The sequence below is a fragment of the Rhinolophus hipposideros genome, assembly GCF_964194185.1.
Source record: "Rhinolophus hipposideros genome assembly, chromosome: 14".
NCBI lineage: Eukaryota > Metazoa > Chordata > Mammalia > Chiroptera > Rhinolophidae > Rhinolophus > Rhinolophus hipposideros.
This window is the reverse complement of record NC_138060.1, coordinates 61,595,128-61,611,402: the sequence shown is the minus strand read 5'-3', so window position 1 is coordinate 61,611,402 and position 16,275 is coordinate 61,595,128. Positions and strand designations below refer to the sequence as shown.

The 16,275-nt window shown below is 60.5% G+C and overlaps 2 protein-coding genes across 4 annotated transcripts; one reads left to right on the top strand and one right to left on the bottom strand.

Moving 5' to 3' along the window:
* Positions 1–897: 897 nt before the first annotated feature.
* On the top strand, positions 898–5,638 carry MST1 (macrophage stimulating 1; the record flags this gene model as incomplete). 3 transcript variants are annotated; one of them, XM_081073031.1, is made up of 18 exons in its annotated part: positions 898–991; positions 1,639–1,786; positions 1,866–1,978; positions 2,061–2,175; positions 2,255–2,391; positions 2,471–2,591; positions 2,726–2,844; positions 3,032–3,200; positions 3,367–3,497; positions 3,582–3,684; positions 3,814–3,950; positions 4,043–4,078; positions 4,166–4,286; positions 4,467–4,544; positions 4,693–4,839; positions 4,920–5,026; positions 5,112–5,194; positions 5,376–5,638. In XM_081073031.1, 18 exons carry the CDS (start codon positions 898–900, stop codon positions 5,535–5,537), a joined length of 2,121 nt encoding a protein of 706 aa, XP_080929157.1. In that variant the 3' UTR covers positions 5,538–5,638. The 3 variants fall into 3 exon arrangements, with proteins under 3 accessions (XP_080929157.1, XP_080929156.1, XP_080929158.1); XM_081073030.1 differs by having other exon boundaries at positions 5,112–5,251; XM_081073032.1 differs by lacking the exons at positions 3,032–3,200; positions 3,367–3,497 and having other exon boundaries at positions 5,112–5,251.
* Positions 5,639–6,012: 374 nt separating this feature from the next.
* Positions 6,013–14,348, bottom strand: APEH (acylaminoacyl-peptide hydrolase). The gene is made up of 22 exons (XM_081073029.1): positions 14,226–14,348; positions 14,018–14,150; positions 13,371–13,497; positions 12,857–12,950; positions 12,684–12,759; positions 12,433–12,596; positions 12,151–12,288; positions 11,961–12,052; positions 11,843–11,883; positions 11,637–11,758; positions 11,052–11,112; positions 10,435–10,532; positions 9,706–9,757; positions 8,806–8,894; positions 8,215–8,353; positions 7,669–7,752; positions 7,510–7,590; positions 7,055–7,143; positions 6,762–6,952; positions 6,552–6,654; positions 6,372–6,478; positions 6,013–6,281 (listed from the first exon to the last, which is right to left on the bottom strand). The coding sequence occupies exons 1-22, from the start codon at positions 14,235–14,237 to the stop codon at positions 6,176–6,178; spliced, it is 2,199 nt and encodes a 732-aa protein (XP_080929155.1). The 5' UTR covers positions 14,238–14,348; the 3' UTR covers positions 6,013–6,175.
* Between the last annotated feature and the right edge of the window lie 1,927 nt (positions 14,349–16,275).

Sequence of the window (16,275 nt, the reverse complement as noted above, 5' to 3'; positions counted from 1 at the left end):
GTCAAACTGAGCGCCCACTGCGCACGCGCACCGGCCAGCGATCGGCCTCCGCCAGGGGGCCCCTTCCGCCACCATCGCCACCTCCCGCCACCTTCGCCGCCTCCCGCCGGGTTGTTCCCGGCCTTTGCCTCGCTGGAATGCCCGACCGCCAGACCGCCAGAGCCCCCGACCCCCGCCTGCGCAGGAGGAGCTCCTAGCCCAGCCATGTCGGAACGCAATGTCTTAACTGGGAGCTCCAGCCCGCCTGTTCCAACTCCTACCCATACTTGGAGGCCCGACCCAGATGATCCCTAAGGACGTCTGACAGGCCTCTCCTGCCAGGGTCCCTGCTACCTGTTACCTGCCACCTCCATTCAGGCCAGACAGGTGGCCTCGCTTACCTTCCTTGGGAAGACACCTCTGACGGGGCGAGGGCGTCCTCTCTGGGCTCTGCTGTCAGGGGCGTGGGCCCATATGCCTACAGCTGGGGCCCGATAAGCAGCAAAAGGGGCAGGCTGCCTTGGGGCTGGGGCAGGGAACGTTCCCCACTTTCCAGGGGGTAACTGAGGCTCAGAAAGGTTTAATATCACCACCTAGGGGCTGGAACTGAGGCCTCTGGCAACAACCATACCCATACTGCCCTTCCCTCCAGAGCAGCCTAGGCTGTAGCCGGCTCCACTCCTACCCCAGGGCACTTCAAGAATCCCCACTGAACGTTTCCAACAACTTCCTCCTACATAGGGTGGCCTCTCACCTGCTAGCTGTGCCAGAGTGAGGGTCGCTCGCCCCTCACCCAGGGACCTGAGGCCTGACCCCACCCCCATTCCTGGGTCTCAGGTCAGGCCCCAGCAGGCCTGGAGTGGGGGTGTGGAACCAGAGCCACCCAATCCCGTAGGGACAGGTTTCACAATTTCCCGGATGGGGCTGTGGTGGATCACAGTGCAGCCTCCAGCCAGGGGGATGGGGTGGTTCCCACTTCTGCTCCTTCTGATGCAGTGCGCAGGGGTCCCTGGTGAGTGTGCCCCCAACCCCACTGATCCCCATCTGCTTTCGGGAAGGGGTCAGCCCCAGACCCATCTGCTGTCCAAGCCAGGAGCTCACTGGGCATGGCAAAGTGAGGTCTTGGCTCCTTGCACAGAGCTGGGTGGCCCAGGAATACAGACACACACTGCCTATTCAGGCCTGTATTAGAACATCTGCTGTAGCATCGAGGCAGTGCTGGGACCGCGCTGATGCATTCACACATGCAGGCAGTTACCCCTCACGAGGCGGATCTAACCCTCTAACCTAGCACATGCCCTGCTAGCGAGAGACCAGGTCTGAAGTGGGAATGCCTGGGTTGAGCCTCTGCCTGGGTAGTATGATAGCTCTGAGCCTTGGCATTCTCAGCTGAGAGATGAGATGAAACAAGTTCCAGAGGGCAAGCACCACCTCCCACTGCTCTCCTACAGAGAATGTTTTAAACCTGAGTCTGGTGCCTTGCCCAAAAAACAGGGGCACAGGTAATAGTTACCATGTCGGGGCCGGCTTCTGCCACCCTGTACAGGGGTCTGACCCTTGAATGTATCCACTAAGCCCATCCCAGAGCCTTGTAGCTTTGATCCCCTGAATGAATGAAGTATGGATATACATGAACCCACATGCATGCCCACCACGCAGGGCAGCGCTCGCCTTTAAATGACTTCCAGATACTCCGGGGTACAGAGCTCCAACACCTGCTACATGCAGAGGGGCCTGGGCCTTGGCAAGACGATGCGACAGATGCTGAGGAATGTGCAGGGCGTTGCGGGCGCCTATTGGACTGCAGGTGACTGGCAACAGGACCTAGATAAGGGTGGGGGCAGGGGAACCTGGGCACTGGGTGATCCTGTGCCTCCTCCTTCCAGGGCCTTCCACTACAACGTGAGCAGCCATGGTTGCCAGCTGCTCCCATGGACTCAAGACTCACCCCACACACAGCTGCAGCGTTCAGGGCGTTGCGATCTCTTCCAAAAGAAAGGCGAGTGACTGCAGAGAAGGGCGAGCTGATGAGGGGGTGCTGGGGCCTCAGGCCTTGTTGACCGTGGGTCTATTGCTTCCAGACTATGTGCGGACCTGCCTCATGGATAATGGGGTCAAGTACCGGGGCACTGTGGCCATCACCACAGGTGGCCTACCTTGCCAGCGCTGGAGCCACAGGTTCCCCAATGACCACAGGTGAAAGGCACCTCCCCTCTGTCCCTTCTTGCGGACGCCTGCCCCCAGCAGCCACTGTATTGCAGCTCTCCGCACCCAGGTACACGCCCACACTCCGGAACGGCTTGGAGGAGAACTTCTGCCGCAACCCTGACCGGGACCCCGGAGGGCCATGGTGCTACACGACAGACCCTGCTGTGCGCTTCCAGAGCTGCGGCATCAAGTCCTGCCGGGAGGGTAACTGGCTCTGGTCGAGCCTGGGGCGGAAGGAGCATGCTCACGTCCGTCCACGAACCCACTGGCCCTGTGTTTCCAGCCGCTTGCACTTGGTGCAATGGCGAGGATTACCGCGGCGCAGTGGACCGCACCGAGTCAGGACGCGAGTGTCAGCGCTGGGACCTGCAGCGCCCGCACCCGCACCCCTTTGAGCCCAGCAAGTACGCGTGGGCGGGCTCAGTGCCACCGCGGCCAGGCTAGGGTAGTGAGGGCGGGGCCCGATATCAGGCAGTGTATAGGAAACAGTCACGGCCTGAGTCCCAGGGTCTTGTTCACGCCCCGCTACCGCCCCCAGGTTCCTTGACAAAAGCCTGGACGACAACTACTGCCGGAATCCGGACGGCTCAGAGCGGCCCTGGTGCTACACCACCGACCCGCAGGTGGAGCGAGAATTCTGCGATCTCTCGCGCTGCGGTAGGACGCGAGGGCCGGGCCAGGGAGGCACCTGGGAAGCGTGGGGGGGCGTGGCCTAGCTGGGGGAAGGGGTCGGGGTAGGCGTGGCCCGGCTGGGGACCCGCGGGAGTGGGGCTCAGCCTCAGCCCCAGCCCGAGCCCGGGTCTCAGCTCCGGCTCGGGCTCCGACCGGCCACGGTCCATCCAAGGGTCCGAGGCACAGCCGCGCCACGAAGCCACGACGCTGAACTGCTTCCGCGGGAAGGGCGAGGGCTACCGGGGCACGGCCAACACCACCGTCACGGGTGTGCCTTGCCAGCGTTGGGACGCACAGTACCCGCATCAGCATCGCTTTGCGCCCGAGAAATACGCGTGCAAGTGAGGTCGCGGGCTGTCGCTGGGGGCGTCCTCCTGCGGGTGGGACCTGAAGAGAGTGGTCCCGGGGCGGGGCTTGGAGGAAGGCGGGGCCTGGGGCGGAGCCGGAGGCTGGGCTCCAGCTGGAGGCAGCTGGGACCCACCTGCGCTAAGCCGCGCGCCTGCCCAGGGACCTTCGGGAGAACTTCTGCCGGAACCCCGACGGCTCGGAGGCGCCCTGGTGTTTCACATCGCGGCCTGGCATGCGGGTGGCCTTCTGCTACCAGATCCGGCGCTGCATCGACGATGTGCGGCCGGAGGGTAAGGCCCAAGTTAGGGCTGAAGTTACTTAGCCGGAGGTTGAGCAAGAATCGGCTGACGGCCGTCCCTGTCTGCCCACCGCAGACTGCTACCACGGCGCAGGGGAGCAGTACCGCGGCTCGGTCAGTAAGACTCGAAAGGGCGTCCGGTGCCAGCGCTGGTCCGCACAGACGCCACACAAGTCGCAGTGAGTCGGTCGGCGCGCCCGGCCCCTTAGGTCTGTGCTAACCCAAACGCGGCACGCTGTGGCCTCTCAAACTGGAGCCCAGCGGGGCCTTGGGATTACCCTGCTGATTTTGCTCCCCCTCCTGCCTAGGTTCACGCCTACCTCCGCCCCACACGCACAACTGGAGGAGAACTTCTGCCGGAACCCTGACGGGGATAGCCACGGGCCCTGGTGCTACACTACTGATCCCAGGACTCCCTTCGACTACTGTGCACTGCAGCGCTGCGGTGAGCGCCGGTGACACTTCCCCGAGGCCTCGCCCCCAGCTTCCACGACCGAAGGCTGGCTCTCTTAACTCGGATGAACTTGGCTCTTTCAGATGATGACCAACCACCGTCCATTCTGGAGCCCCCGGGTAGGGACTTGGGCCAGGCGGGTCGGAGGCCCTTTGCCCCCTCTCTCCATGCAGTCGGGGTTTCATCCAGCCCATCCTGTCCCCCAGACCAAGTGCTGTTTGAGAAGTGTGGCAAGAGGGTGCCTCCCGTGGACCGGCATCGCTCCAAGCTGCGTGTGGTGGGGGGCCAGCCTGGGAACTCACCCTGGACAGTCAGCTTGCGCAATCGGTGAGGCACAACTGCCCATCTCCCCAAGAGAGGAGCTGAGGCTGTATCTACTGTGCTTCTGCCAGTGGGGGGTGGGAACCTGTCCCTGGCCTCCAGTGGCAGAGGTCCTAGCCAAGAAACGGCAGTTCCAGCCTGTGTGCCAGGACTCACTCTTCCCTCTCCTACCTGCCCCTCCTCCAGGCAGGGCCAGCATTTCTGTGGGGGATCCCTAGTGAAGGAGCAGTGGGTACTGACTGCCCGGCAGTGCTTCTCCTCCTGGTGAGCCTTCCGTGGGTTTGGGGACCCACCTCATCCCACTCCTCCGCCTTCATCTTCCCCTTAGCCACCTTCCCCAGGTGAGCCAACAGGTAAGCCTTGGGGTTGCAGACTATGAGTCACGACTGACTTAGCAGAGCTTCTCTCCCAGCCATGTGCCTCTCATAGGCTATGAGGTGTGGTTGGGCACCATGTTCCTGAACCCACGGCCTGGGGACCCAGGCCTGCAGCGGGTCCCAGTGGCCAAGTTGGTGTGCGGGCCTTCAGGCTCCCAGCTTGTTCTGCTCAAGCTGGAGAGGTGTGTGATAAGTCAAGAGGGTGAGAGGTGGGGCTGGGCCTTGTGGCCACGGACCCTGAGTGCCCTCATTCCTGCCAAAGACCGGCAACTCTGAACCAGCACGTGGCCCTGATCTGCTTGCCCCCTGAGCGGTATGTGGTACTTCCAGAGACCAAGTGTGAGATCGCAGGCTGGGGTGAAACCAAAGGTAAGAGCACAGTGCAGGGGTAAGGAGGCCCAGCCTTGGATCCTACCCAAAGGCCCTCCCCTTCTTCTCATCGCCTTCACTATAGATACAGGGAACAACATGGTGCTAAACGTGGCTCCGCTGACCGTCATCTCCAATCAGGAATGTAATATCAAACACCGAGGACGCGTGCGTGAGAGTGAGATGTGCACTAAGGGATTGCTGGCCCCTGTGGGCGCCTGTGAGGTCCGTGGCAGGGCCCCTGGCCAGCCTGGGGAGGGTATGGGAAGCTGAAAATGTGCTACTTCAGCCCCAAGGGGGCTGGTGTCTGCCATGGCCCAGGCCCTTTACCACTTCTCCCACCTACCAGGGTGACTACGGGGGCCCACTTGCCTGCTTTACCCATGACTGCTGGGTTCTGGAGGGAATTATAATCCCCAACCGAGTATGTGCACGGCCCGGCTGGCCAGCCATTTTCATGCGTGTCTCTGTGTTTGTGGACTGGATTCACAAGGTCATACAGCTGGGCTAGGTCCGGCCTCAATCCCATGTACCTTGGGAAGGATGGAGCTTCCTGTCAGACATAAAGCCACCTTTTCCTCTTTATGCCTTGCAGGGTGCTTCTTAACCTTTGCGTCTAGGGAATGAACTGGCAATTCCTTGTTCAGCCTGGGTGGCTCGAGCCCTGTGCAGCCTGGGCTAGGCGATCCGGTCCTTAGGACCACCTTAGCCTATGGAATAGCAGGGCCTCACTAGTCCCCTGCATGAACTGCTGGCAGGGGTGGTGTAGGGCAGCGTCTAACAGAACGGGCTGCAGCACCAGGAACTAGCCCGGTGGAGTCCCAGTTGGCCAGGACAGACAGCGGCTGAACCTCTCACTTTCCTTTCCCCTTTCACACTGGACATAGATGAGGTCCTTCTGGCTACCACACCCGGGCCTATGGTCTCTGAACCCCAAAGGTGGGGCTGGGATTAGGCATGGCTTGGCACAAAGTACCGGCAGGAACCAGGCTCTGTCCTCATTTATTATAACCATATAGCCCACATTTCTTGGCTCACCCATCCATGGAGTCCAGAGCCCAGGAGGCCTCTCACCACTCTGCCAGACCCTAGGGCTCTCCAAGAGCCAAGTGTGGCATCTGACAACAGCTCATGCAGAGAGGCAGGGCTTCAGTTGCCCAAGTGCGTGCGCAGCCAGACCACAGCGTTCATGAAGCTGTCTGACTCCACCTCCACTTCCGATAGTGCATGGGTGCTTTTGGGATAGAGCAGGAGCCTGTAGGGGTCGGGCAGCCATATTTGAGGCCAGAGGGTCCTCCCCTGCTCACCTGCCCACCAGCTGCCAGGGCTGTCCTGATGTACTCACCGAACAGGCACATTCTGGGCCTTGAGGGCACGGTAATACTCTATGCCCTGCTTGAAGGGCACACGCCGGTCCTCCTGGCCCAGCATCAGTAATAGCGGCGTCTTCACCTGCGGGTGTGGGGAGCCATGGTGAGCAGGGCTCCAGGCTCTGGACAGAGTGGGCAGAGGGAGGGCTGCATACCTGAGGGGTGTACTTGATGGGTGACTTGTCCAGCATCTCAGCCCACATGCTGAGGTCTGGTAGGCAGTCACTTCTGTAGGGGAAGCCAGCCTCCACCATGCACCTGCAAGAGACTGAGCTGGTGCAGCTGCTGGAGCTCTGGGGCCTGGGTGGCTCCCTGGGGGAATGGGGTAGAAGGGAGAAGGGCAGGAACCTGTGGGGCACACCCACCAATCAGGGACGTCAGTGGAGCCCATCATGGAGGCGATGTTGATCACAGGGTTCCGTGCCACGCAGGCACCATACATCTCTGGGTACTGGCCAATCAGGTGGCAGGAGAGGAAGCCACCATGGGAACCACCCATAAGGGCCACGCGGCCTGCGTCAAAGTTTTCTTCCTGGAGCACCTGCTCTACTGCAAACTGTAGGGTGAGGTAAAGCACACTGCAACCAGCTGCCTGGCCAGCTTGATGGAGCCCCCCACCCCGCCCCCCAAGCCTGTCCGGAAGCCCAGCCCCAGCTACCTGGACGTCCTTCACATCTTGGTGGCCCACATTGCCAGGCAGGGAGAGGATACTGTCCTGGCCAAAGCCCGTGGAGCCGCGATAGTTCACTGGAGGCCAGGGAAGGACCAGACGGCGTGGTCAAGTGACAGTCCCAGCCCCTAGACACCTTGTCACCCCTCTATGAAGTAAGCCTTGCGCCAGCTGCACAGACTGTCACGGGGAAGGGCCAAGAGATGTGAGGCTGCTGCCCAGTGACCACAGCACCCTTGCCACGGAAGCCCCGAGTGTGTCCATGTTATCACCGCTCCGTGGAGCCAGAGACTGGGCCACGGCACTTCCTGGTAGTGGTTACCAGGTCCAGGCTACACAGACGCCTGGTGACTAGGGTGGTACCCGTGGTGCTTAACAAACCAGGCCTGACCTCACCCTCCCCCACTCAGCCCTACAAGAGCTGCGGGGCCCTGCTCACTCACCTAATAGTACTGCAAAGCCCATCTTGCAAAGCATGGCTGGGAACAGCATCCAGGCAGTGACAAAGGATGAATGGGGACCCCCTATGGACAGGAAACAGGATGAAAGAGCCAGCTAGGAGGGCTGGTGGGAGGGCAGGGGGTCTTCGGCCAGATGCCTACCGTGGGGCATGACCACCATGGGCACCTGGGTCTTATCTGGAGGATCACTGGGCTGCAGAAGGATTGCTTCGAAGTCAAGGCCAGCTGCAGGGAGAGGCAGCAGTTAGAAGAGCCAGTGCTACTGCCCGAGAGCTGCCCCAGCCAAGGCCCCAGCTGTGGCTGCAGGTCTGCGGCTGAGCTCTGGAACAAAGACCTGGCTAAGGCAGCACACAGTGACACATGGGCCCCCCGTCAGGGAACCCCACTCTGCAAGGACAGCATTCTGGGTGAGGTGTGGTCACAGGCCTCCTGTCTTCTTTGGGCCTAGGTATTCCCACCATAGGGGATCTGGCCTGGTGATGCCCAGATCAGATGCTCTGATACCCAGAGCAGGCACCCAGGTGCCTGGACACTACTCCCCATGACTGTGCACAAGACAAAGAGAAAATCTCCTGGAGGCAATCCCAAGAAACCCCACAATGCGAGGCAGGAGGCAGGAAAGGTGACTACAGAAGCTGTGTGCTGGGGAACTTGGAGAAGGTACCCCTCTGCCTGGGCCCAGCTCACCATACTGCATATTCTCTTGCTCTGGGGGTGGCTGTAGTACCCGGATGCCCCAGGAGATGTCGGGAATGGGTTCAGCCTCTTCCAGGGACACCCACGACACTGACTGCTCCTTCCCCGCAGGAGGCAGGAACCCAACTTTCTGCCAAGAGGAAAGAGTGTGTCACAGGGGCCCTGGCTGCCTCCCTGCCCTCCCACCTCTGCTCAGGGTGCAAGGTGGGCAGCTTTCACAGTGCTGGGCCTTCTCTCCCTCCGGAGGGTAGAGCATGGACTCCCACTGTGGGCTGGTATACACAAAGGTACTCATACAGCCACCCCCCGCCTTCTCAGCTTCTAGGCTCTGAGGTCTCTCAGTGCTCTGTTAAGCCAGAGGACTGGGCACTTTCCCAGACACCCTGTTCTGTACAAACCACACCTCAGCCCAATAGTTCTTCCCACAGGTGCCAGACCTTCATGGACCATGCTGGGCTGGACCCATGTCTTGGCCTCTCACATGCTAACCAGCCATAGTCAGACTCTGAGGCCAGTTCTGACCTGGGGAGCTCTGCCTGCACAGAACCCCTGACTCCTGGCCTGGGGACCACCGACACTCACCAGTGTTGGGGGAAGGCTAGGTGTGGAGAACTGTGCCACCATGAGGTCCCGGTCGATTGTGAGTAGCTTCCAGCTTCCACCTGACCCCCCTGGAGAAGGCAGATGCCACTAAACACTTGGCAGGGGCCCCCCTCTCTCCCATCCATTCCCTGTAGAGCCAGAGTGTCAGGCTGGACGCTCTGCAGCAAGGTGCCCCTTGCACCCTGAGAAGCAAAGGGATGCCCACAAACATTATCATGACCCCCAGCTGCACACGGCCCTGGGTGAACCTCCCGCTGTCCATTGTCAATCCAGCAGCTAGATCTGGGGACACACTGAACCATCATGGCATAGCCATCGACCACATGATGAATGTAGCCTGCAGGGTGGCAGCTAAGCCCAGGGGTGGGGGTGGGGAGGGTGCTGATTCTGGGCAGTGGGGTCCAAGGAGATTCTTAAGCAGGGCTCGCGTGACGAGATGTAGTCTGGAAATGATACTTCGGTAGCTTTGTGGAGGAGTGAGTAGTCAGGCAGGTGGAGGACTCAAAAGACATTTAGGGGCAGAATTACCTGGCCTGGGTAAGAGGACGATGAGGGAGCCAACAGAGGGCTTCACGGGGCCCTGGCTGGCAGAGTTGCTTCTGCCTGAGGTATGGGGAGGACGAAGTATGCCTGGCAGATCTTGGCAAGGGGGAGTTTTGTGGGTTCAAGGAGCAGGGGTGGGGACCAGGGCCAGGACACATGAAGCAGAGGGGAGCAAGGGAGGCGGGCTCTTGGCTCGGAAAGCGTCCTGCATGGGCAGGGTCCTCGTGAGATTGTCAGTGAAGTCTTCAAGACAGTCAGTGGTGCGGGGACCCAGAGAGCCTCTGCTGCCCCAGTCCCAGCCCTGGCCTGGCTGGCCCGTTCACCAGCTCTGCTCACCAGCCGTCAGGGAGGTCACACTGCCCATCTGGGTGTCCACAGCAAAAAGGTCCTGGGACAGGAAAAAGGCATATGTGGTACCACATTCAAGAGCCCCATGGGTCCCACCCCAACCTTGTCTCTACTCTCTTAGGGACCCCTGGACTAGGCCAGGGCTGTGAGCCGCTATGGTGATGGCTACTCAGTACAGTAGGGAGTGGTCTGAGCGCCTGGATTCAAATCCCAGACCCGTCACAACTTGTTAGGTGACCCTGGGCAAGGTAAGGAATGCCTCTGAGCCCCTTTGAGCCAGAACGAGGGCACATGATATCATACCCAACAGGAGCCTGGCACACTGTGGGTGTCCCCATGCAATCCCTGGGAGAAGGCCTCTGTTGCATCTCTACCAGCTCCCTGTATAGTGTTTAGGGGCCCACCCCAGTGGCAGCCCTTTTGTCCCCAAGCGGGAAATGGTTGGGGGAGGTAGGTTACATCTATGCCTTGGGGAAAAAGGCCAAGGGCTCCGTTGTAGATACTACAGGATACCATGACCAAGGATGGCATCTGAGGCCACAGGGCAGCCAGCCTCCTGAAGAAGTGAATCCAGGACCAGGGCAGGCAGAGCCTTAAGGGACCGTGAGACCTTGTGGCCGGGCGTTCCACCCAGCGGCGTGCATATGCTACGCCCTAGGCCCACGGGCCTGGGGGTTGGTGCAGACGCCGCCTCTCAACATAGGCAGGGCCCCTTACCTGCCGGCTGCGCTGAACTGAGTCGAAAACCACTCTCTGGCTGTCAGCTGACCAGCACCCCAGGGGCAGAAGGCTGCAGTAGATCCCAGAGAAGTTCTCTGCGAAGACGGGAAGGCTGCAGACCTCGTCCAGGAGGGGAGGCGTGGGGGGTCAAGACTATGAGGCAGGCTGGGCTGCTGGGGAATTCACCTGGGGCCCCTGTAGCTGTGACAGAATGGCGATCCCACACGTGGGGGGCACCCTGGGTGATGCAGAACTACCTGAAGAGGCGGCTGAGGGGCAAGGCCTCTGAAGGCCCAGGAGAGGCAGAGCTCAGGAGCTTCTGAGAGAAGCTGCGCGTGCTCAGAGGAAACGCACTGGCTTTTCTAAATTCACAGCCAGCTTGAGTCGCTCTGCTCTCAGCTTCGGACTAGTGGACTTGCTCTATCAGAGCTCCTCCCTGTGGTGGCGGCCCTGCTCTCTGGAGGCTAAACATGGGGCTGGCCCAGCAGGGAGGAAGACTTCAGACGCAACCCAGGAAGGAAGGGCTGAGGTGGCTGGCCCTGCACAGGGATAACAGACGGCAGGAAAACAGAGCTGCAGGCTCCACTGTACCCACCCCGCCACACACCCCTTACCTCCCAGCTGCCGAGGCACAATGTCTACTACCACCGAAGTGACCTTGGTATACCAGTCATACTGCAAGAGAACATGATGGTCATGCCCACCAAGGGACTGGCAGTGCCCTCAGGACACAGAGTGCAGTACCAGTTCCCTTCTCTGATAACCCTGGGTAAGCTCAGGAAAGGGAGGGAGGACCTGAGGTGAGTCTGATGTAGCCCCTTACTGGTGGCCTGGACCACATGTCCGAAAGGGCCTCTGACTTTCCCTAGGGTCTGGGCAAGGACTTTAACTCTGGAACTGCCCACTATATCCCAGCCCCTTGCAGAGCCTGCCACGTGCGGCTGAGGAACAAAGGGAGGAGCATTATGATAGACAGAGAACGATCTCAAGGCGGTGAGTCTTGACAGGCAAAGGCCCCCACGCCAGCACTCTCAGCCTCCAAGCCCTGCCTCGAGAGACGGGCAGGCAGGACTCACACCATCACTGCACCCAGGACAGGAGGTCCACTGAGGGGCCCATGAGGAGACGAGGCTGACCTTCAGCTCTCCTCCACCATCCCCCCTCTCTAGCTCACCCCACCTGGCCCACCTCCAGCTCACCAGGCACAGTTGGCTACACTGATGATGGGGGACCAGAGATGGGTACTGCAGGTAGACGATGCGACACTGGTCTGGACTCAGCCGGGGAGAAGAGACAGCCAGAGAGTCATCCGAAAAGAGCTCTGGACCAGACGGAAACGTGAGCGTCGTGCGGGCTGGCAGGGTCAGTGCGTGTCAGCAAAGCATAGGTGGGCGCCAGCACTTACCACACTTCCCCCCGATGAGATCCACATAGTACAGGGCTGACCTGGAACCGCCAGGGAGATTCTCAGCTTCAAGGCCAGCCTGAGCTACAAGGCCTCCTGCCTAACCCCATTCCCTCACCTGCGATTGCTGCAGAAGCGGACGCCCAACCGGAAGGGCTCATGCTGCCAGCCTACAAACACCACACCTGTATCTCCAGGGGCCCAGAATGCCTGTGAACAAGACCACAGGGCAGGTATAAACAAGGGGCAGTAGCTCAGGCAGGGCCCCCAGGCTCCAGCAGGAGTATGTAGGCGGACTCAGCGCTAACCTGTCCAGGGGACACACTGTCAGGGACGCCCTCAAGCACAGAGATGTTGCCACTCTCGATATCCAGCACGCAAAGCACCGGAATGCTTTTGGAAACCATGTTTTCTCCCCAGTCTTCATAAAACACAAACTGATCCCCCTGAGAACACAAGATACTCAATGCCCAGCCTGTCTTTGCAAGCCTGCCCTGCCCCCCCAGTTGTACGGCAGTGTGGGCAGGGAGCATACGGAGCCCCAGGGATTCCCTGCAGGGCCATCATGGACTGGCCATGGCCCTGAGCACCTTGATGGCCTGGTCTGGCTTCTTCGGCCTGGCCATCTCGTCATCATCGCCACTGACGTCCAAGGCTTTGGTCTGAAAGAAGGACTCAGCCTTGGGACGCTTCTTCTCTGCCACATACAACAAATGTGTTTCCGAGTGCGACCAGGACAGGCAGCCAAAGCAGTCTGGGTGAGGGAGGGCCAATCAGGGGAGCCCTGGGCTACGGCTGCCCCTCCTGTCCACCCTGCCTGCTCACCAGCCAGCTGCCTCACCATCCTCGTACACGGGCCCATGTTTTTCCAGCGCTGACAGGTTGAAGCTCTTGAGCTTCCGGTTCTTCGCCCAGACCTGGGGACATCTTGGATCAGGTTGCCTGCCTCCCAACAGGGCCTTATGTGTAGACTGAGGCCCCAGTTACCCACCACCTGGTCCCATGCTGACACACCTCCAGGAACTGCTTCTCCTCCCCAGGGCCCAAGCCTCCAACCTTGCGCAGTACAGCTTTCATGGCTCCTGAAGGAGACTCTCTGCTCAGTAACCTGAGGGGACACGGAGTGGCAGGTCAGGATTATCTCCCCCCACCCCCAAGCACAGCCCAATCCTGCCGCCTTAGAGGCCTAATCTCTTAGACAAGATTCCTGAGGCTTTGGCCCCACATCCACCCCTGCAGCCCTTCTAGCTCCACCATGGCAGCTGGCCTTACCTCTCCACCATGGGGCATGGGCTCTACTCTCCCCAGCCTCCCTAAGCCATGGGCTTTACTCCAGGCCCAAGTTTGGGACAAACCTCCAGTGCTTATCAGGTCATGTCACTAGAGACTGCATGAGCTCCCGAGAGGCAGGACGCTGGCTCCTGGCCTCTCTTCTGGGCCCTACCCGAACACAGACACATGGTGGGCATTCAAAAAGGCTTTGCAGATGGCTGTGGCCTTGCCCACAAACTTCTTCCCTCACACTTACTCCCCCCGGGTCTCCACACTGTTGCCCGCAGGCCCTGCAAAGACCACTGAGTCCCCATCGTGGAACACCAGGTACTGGCGACAGAATCGGATGTTCTCCATACGTTCCAGGTCCCTCTGGGTCCACTCTGTGAGGAAAGGTGTGAGACAGCTCGATTTGACCGCTCCCAGCACAGGTTCTCCCCACCCCACCCTCAGAAGGCCCAGCCCACCTCCCTCAATCTGTCTCCAGATATTCTGGGTGCAGGACGGACAACTCTTGAGCACAACTCAAGTCTAGGCCTCCAGAGCCTGAGGTGACGGCCTCTTGGGGAGAAACCACGACTGCGCCCACCCCAGAACCCTGAAGGCATCCTGGCGTGTGTGAGACAGAACGATAGGGATGAGCCCCACAAGGCCCAAACCATGCACCCAGGTCAGACTTCTACCCTCAACTCACGGACTAACGGGCACAGTCCCATAATGCCCGACAGCACCCCCGTTACACCTGTGCACCAACCTCTGGGAGGTGCACGCTTCCTACCCACTCCCTCCAAGACCCGTCCTCCTCCACACACACCCGGGTGCACTGTCAAGCAGCGAACCCTGCACACCCGCTTCCTCTCCACCCGAGTGGGCCCACTACCCGATACCCCTCCAAACACACACCAGTGTGCACCGTCCGGTAGTGGCCCCCGTACTGCGTGGTGACCTCCGGGCCCAGGCAGGCGGCGCTCAGCGCGGGCTGGCGGCTAAGGCCCCGGTACAGCGCCGCCGCCTCCTCGGGCTCGCTCAGCAGCACCTGGGCAGGGGACACACCACGATCAGGCCCGGCCCGGGCTGCCAGGACCACGGGAACCGCGGGCCGAGCCCTCACCTGCCGCTCCATCGTCGCCGTACGGTGTGGGGGCGAGGCGGGGCGTGCTGGCGCCCGGAAGTGAGGCTTAGCGGGGCGGAGCCCGTAGCGCTCCGCGGGTCTCGGCGCAGTCGGGCCTCGCCGTGGGAGGGGCGGGACCTCTCGCTAATAGGCGGGAAGCGTTAGTGGAGGGGCGTGGCCTCGACGGGAGGTGGGTCCCTGAGGGAGACGCCGGAGCTTCCGACCTGGGAGGCGTTGGAGGGGTGGGGCACCGGGCTGGTGAGAGGCGGGGTCAGGGGCCTAGCCCTAGGCCCGTTACTGGAGGGGTTTCCGAGGAGAGGGGGTGGCGCTGTGGACACGGAATACAGAAGTGGGTCTTGGGGGAGGGGGGAGGTCAGTGAGGATCGACGGCCCACTTGAGGAGGGGTGAGGCCAGAGTCCGGACCAGGCTGCGAGGAGAAAGAAGCTAGGCCAGGCGGGGCGGAGCCTAAGTGGCGGCGGGGCGGGGCGGGGCGGGGCTGAGCCAGTGAGGGTCGGGTCCACCGTACCGCGCGGCTGAGGGGCGGGGCCTGGGAGGCGGCGTGCGAGCCGGGCCTTGTCCCAGTAGTGAACTGCCGCGACTTCGGGGTTGACTGCCGAGTGTCTCCTGGTTCTTCACAGGGCAAAACATTCACCAGACTATGCCAGGCCCTGACCTCGGTGGGGCTCGCAGGCAGACGGAGAGAAGGACCGAGAGCTGCTCTCGGTGAGCGCGCAGAGCCCTGAGATAACCCCCTAGAATGCGGGACACAGAAGGGCGGCTGCCGAGCTCTCAGGGTGTCGCCTGGGGTTATCAGCTGCCAGGCCAACCCCAAGAGATATCTGTCCCTGCAGCCCTCACCCACCCCACTCAGTGGCACCTTGCTGGGGATCGTGAGTGGGTGGCCTCTGCCTGCCGCCCCCCCAAGGCCTCAGCCCAAGCTCTTGGGTACAGAGGGCCTGGTGGGGTCCGACTCCACCCAGAAGCAGAGAGCTTCCTTTGGAAAGAACCTAGGCAGGCAGGCTCCCTCAGCACAGTGACACAGGACTGAATAGGCTATAATGGCAAAGGACGGCAGGAGAGGCTTGGCAAAAGTCGGACCACCAGGGATGTCCCCTTCTTCATAAACTCTGAGCCTGGATGGTCATCCATACCCTACGGCCCCGGCTGTCTGCGTCCTGCCTTGCCTTTGACCAAGATCCCACTTGCCTGGCCAGCAGCTTCTCCTTCCCCAGCAACCACATGGGACTAGTTAAAAAAAGTCTTCACTTTCTGAGACCACTGCATTTGTAAGTACCCAGTGTGTGCAGGATGTCAAGGCCAGAACTGGGAGCAGAAAGAGTGGCACCAGCCACCGATCTTAGTGGAAAGGTCGGAAACCTCAAAGTGTTTGTAACAGTAGGAAAGCTGGGAACATGGCGCCTTCCAGCAAATGTAGTAGGACCAGTGTAAGCTCATGGTGCAGCTCTCTGGAGGCTGGGCCTTGGACCGTGGCCATCTAAGTACCTGGGATGAACATGTAGAAATAAATGGGTAGAAATAAATGTAGAAATGCTTCTGACCTCTGTTTAAAATAAAGAGAATAGAAAAACAGAAAGGACATGCATCAAAATGCTAACTTTGGGGAGAAGGCCAGAAGCAAGGCTGATATCCTTCTCGTTTCTTTGTACTTTTAAATTGTTCTAGCTGCCCTAGGTTACCTTAGTAAGGAGGTTCTCCCATCCTTTAGGGGAAGGACTAAGGTCTGACAGCCCCCAGAATTCAGGGGTTGGAGTAGACACAAGGCAGATAGGTGTAGAGCTTCTTGGCAGCACCAGGGGGCAGCACCTGCTAACTAGTTTCCCCAGGAACCAGGCCCCAGAAAAGCTGTTTGTGCAGCCTGGACACTCCCAGGCCTCGCAGGCGCCTGTCCCTCAACAGTCTGCACAGTGAACTGCACTCTGAAGGTCCAAGCTGGAGACCTGCTGGGGCACCTCTGTGCAGGGCCTATTGTCTGCACGGTCTGCTGTGGACTCAGCCCTGGCCTTGGCAGCACTTCTGCAACTTTGCCCT

Excerpts from the sequence above, each read along its gene's own strand:
- APEH (XM_081073029.1), bottom strand. Across the intron at positions 12,053-12,150 it reads ACAGTGTGTCCCCTGGACAG|GCATTCTGGGCCCCTGGAGA; the intron begins GTTAGCGCTGAG and ends TCTTGTTCACAG. Across the intron at positions 11,113-11,636 it reads AGTGTAGCCAACTGTGCCTG|TATGACTGGTATACCAAGGT; the intron begins GTGAGCTGGAGG and ends GTTCTCTTGCAG.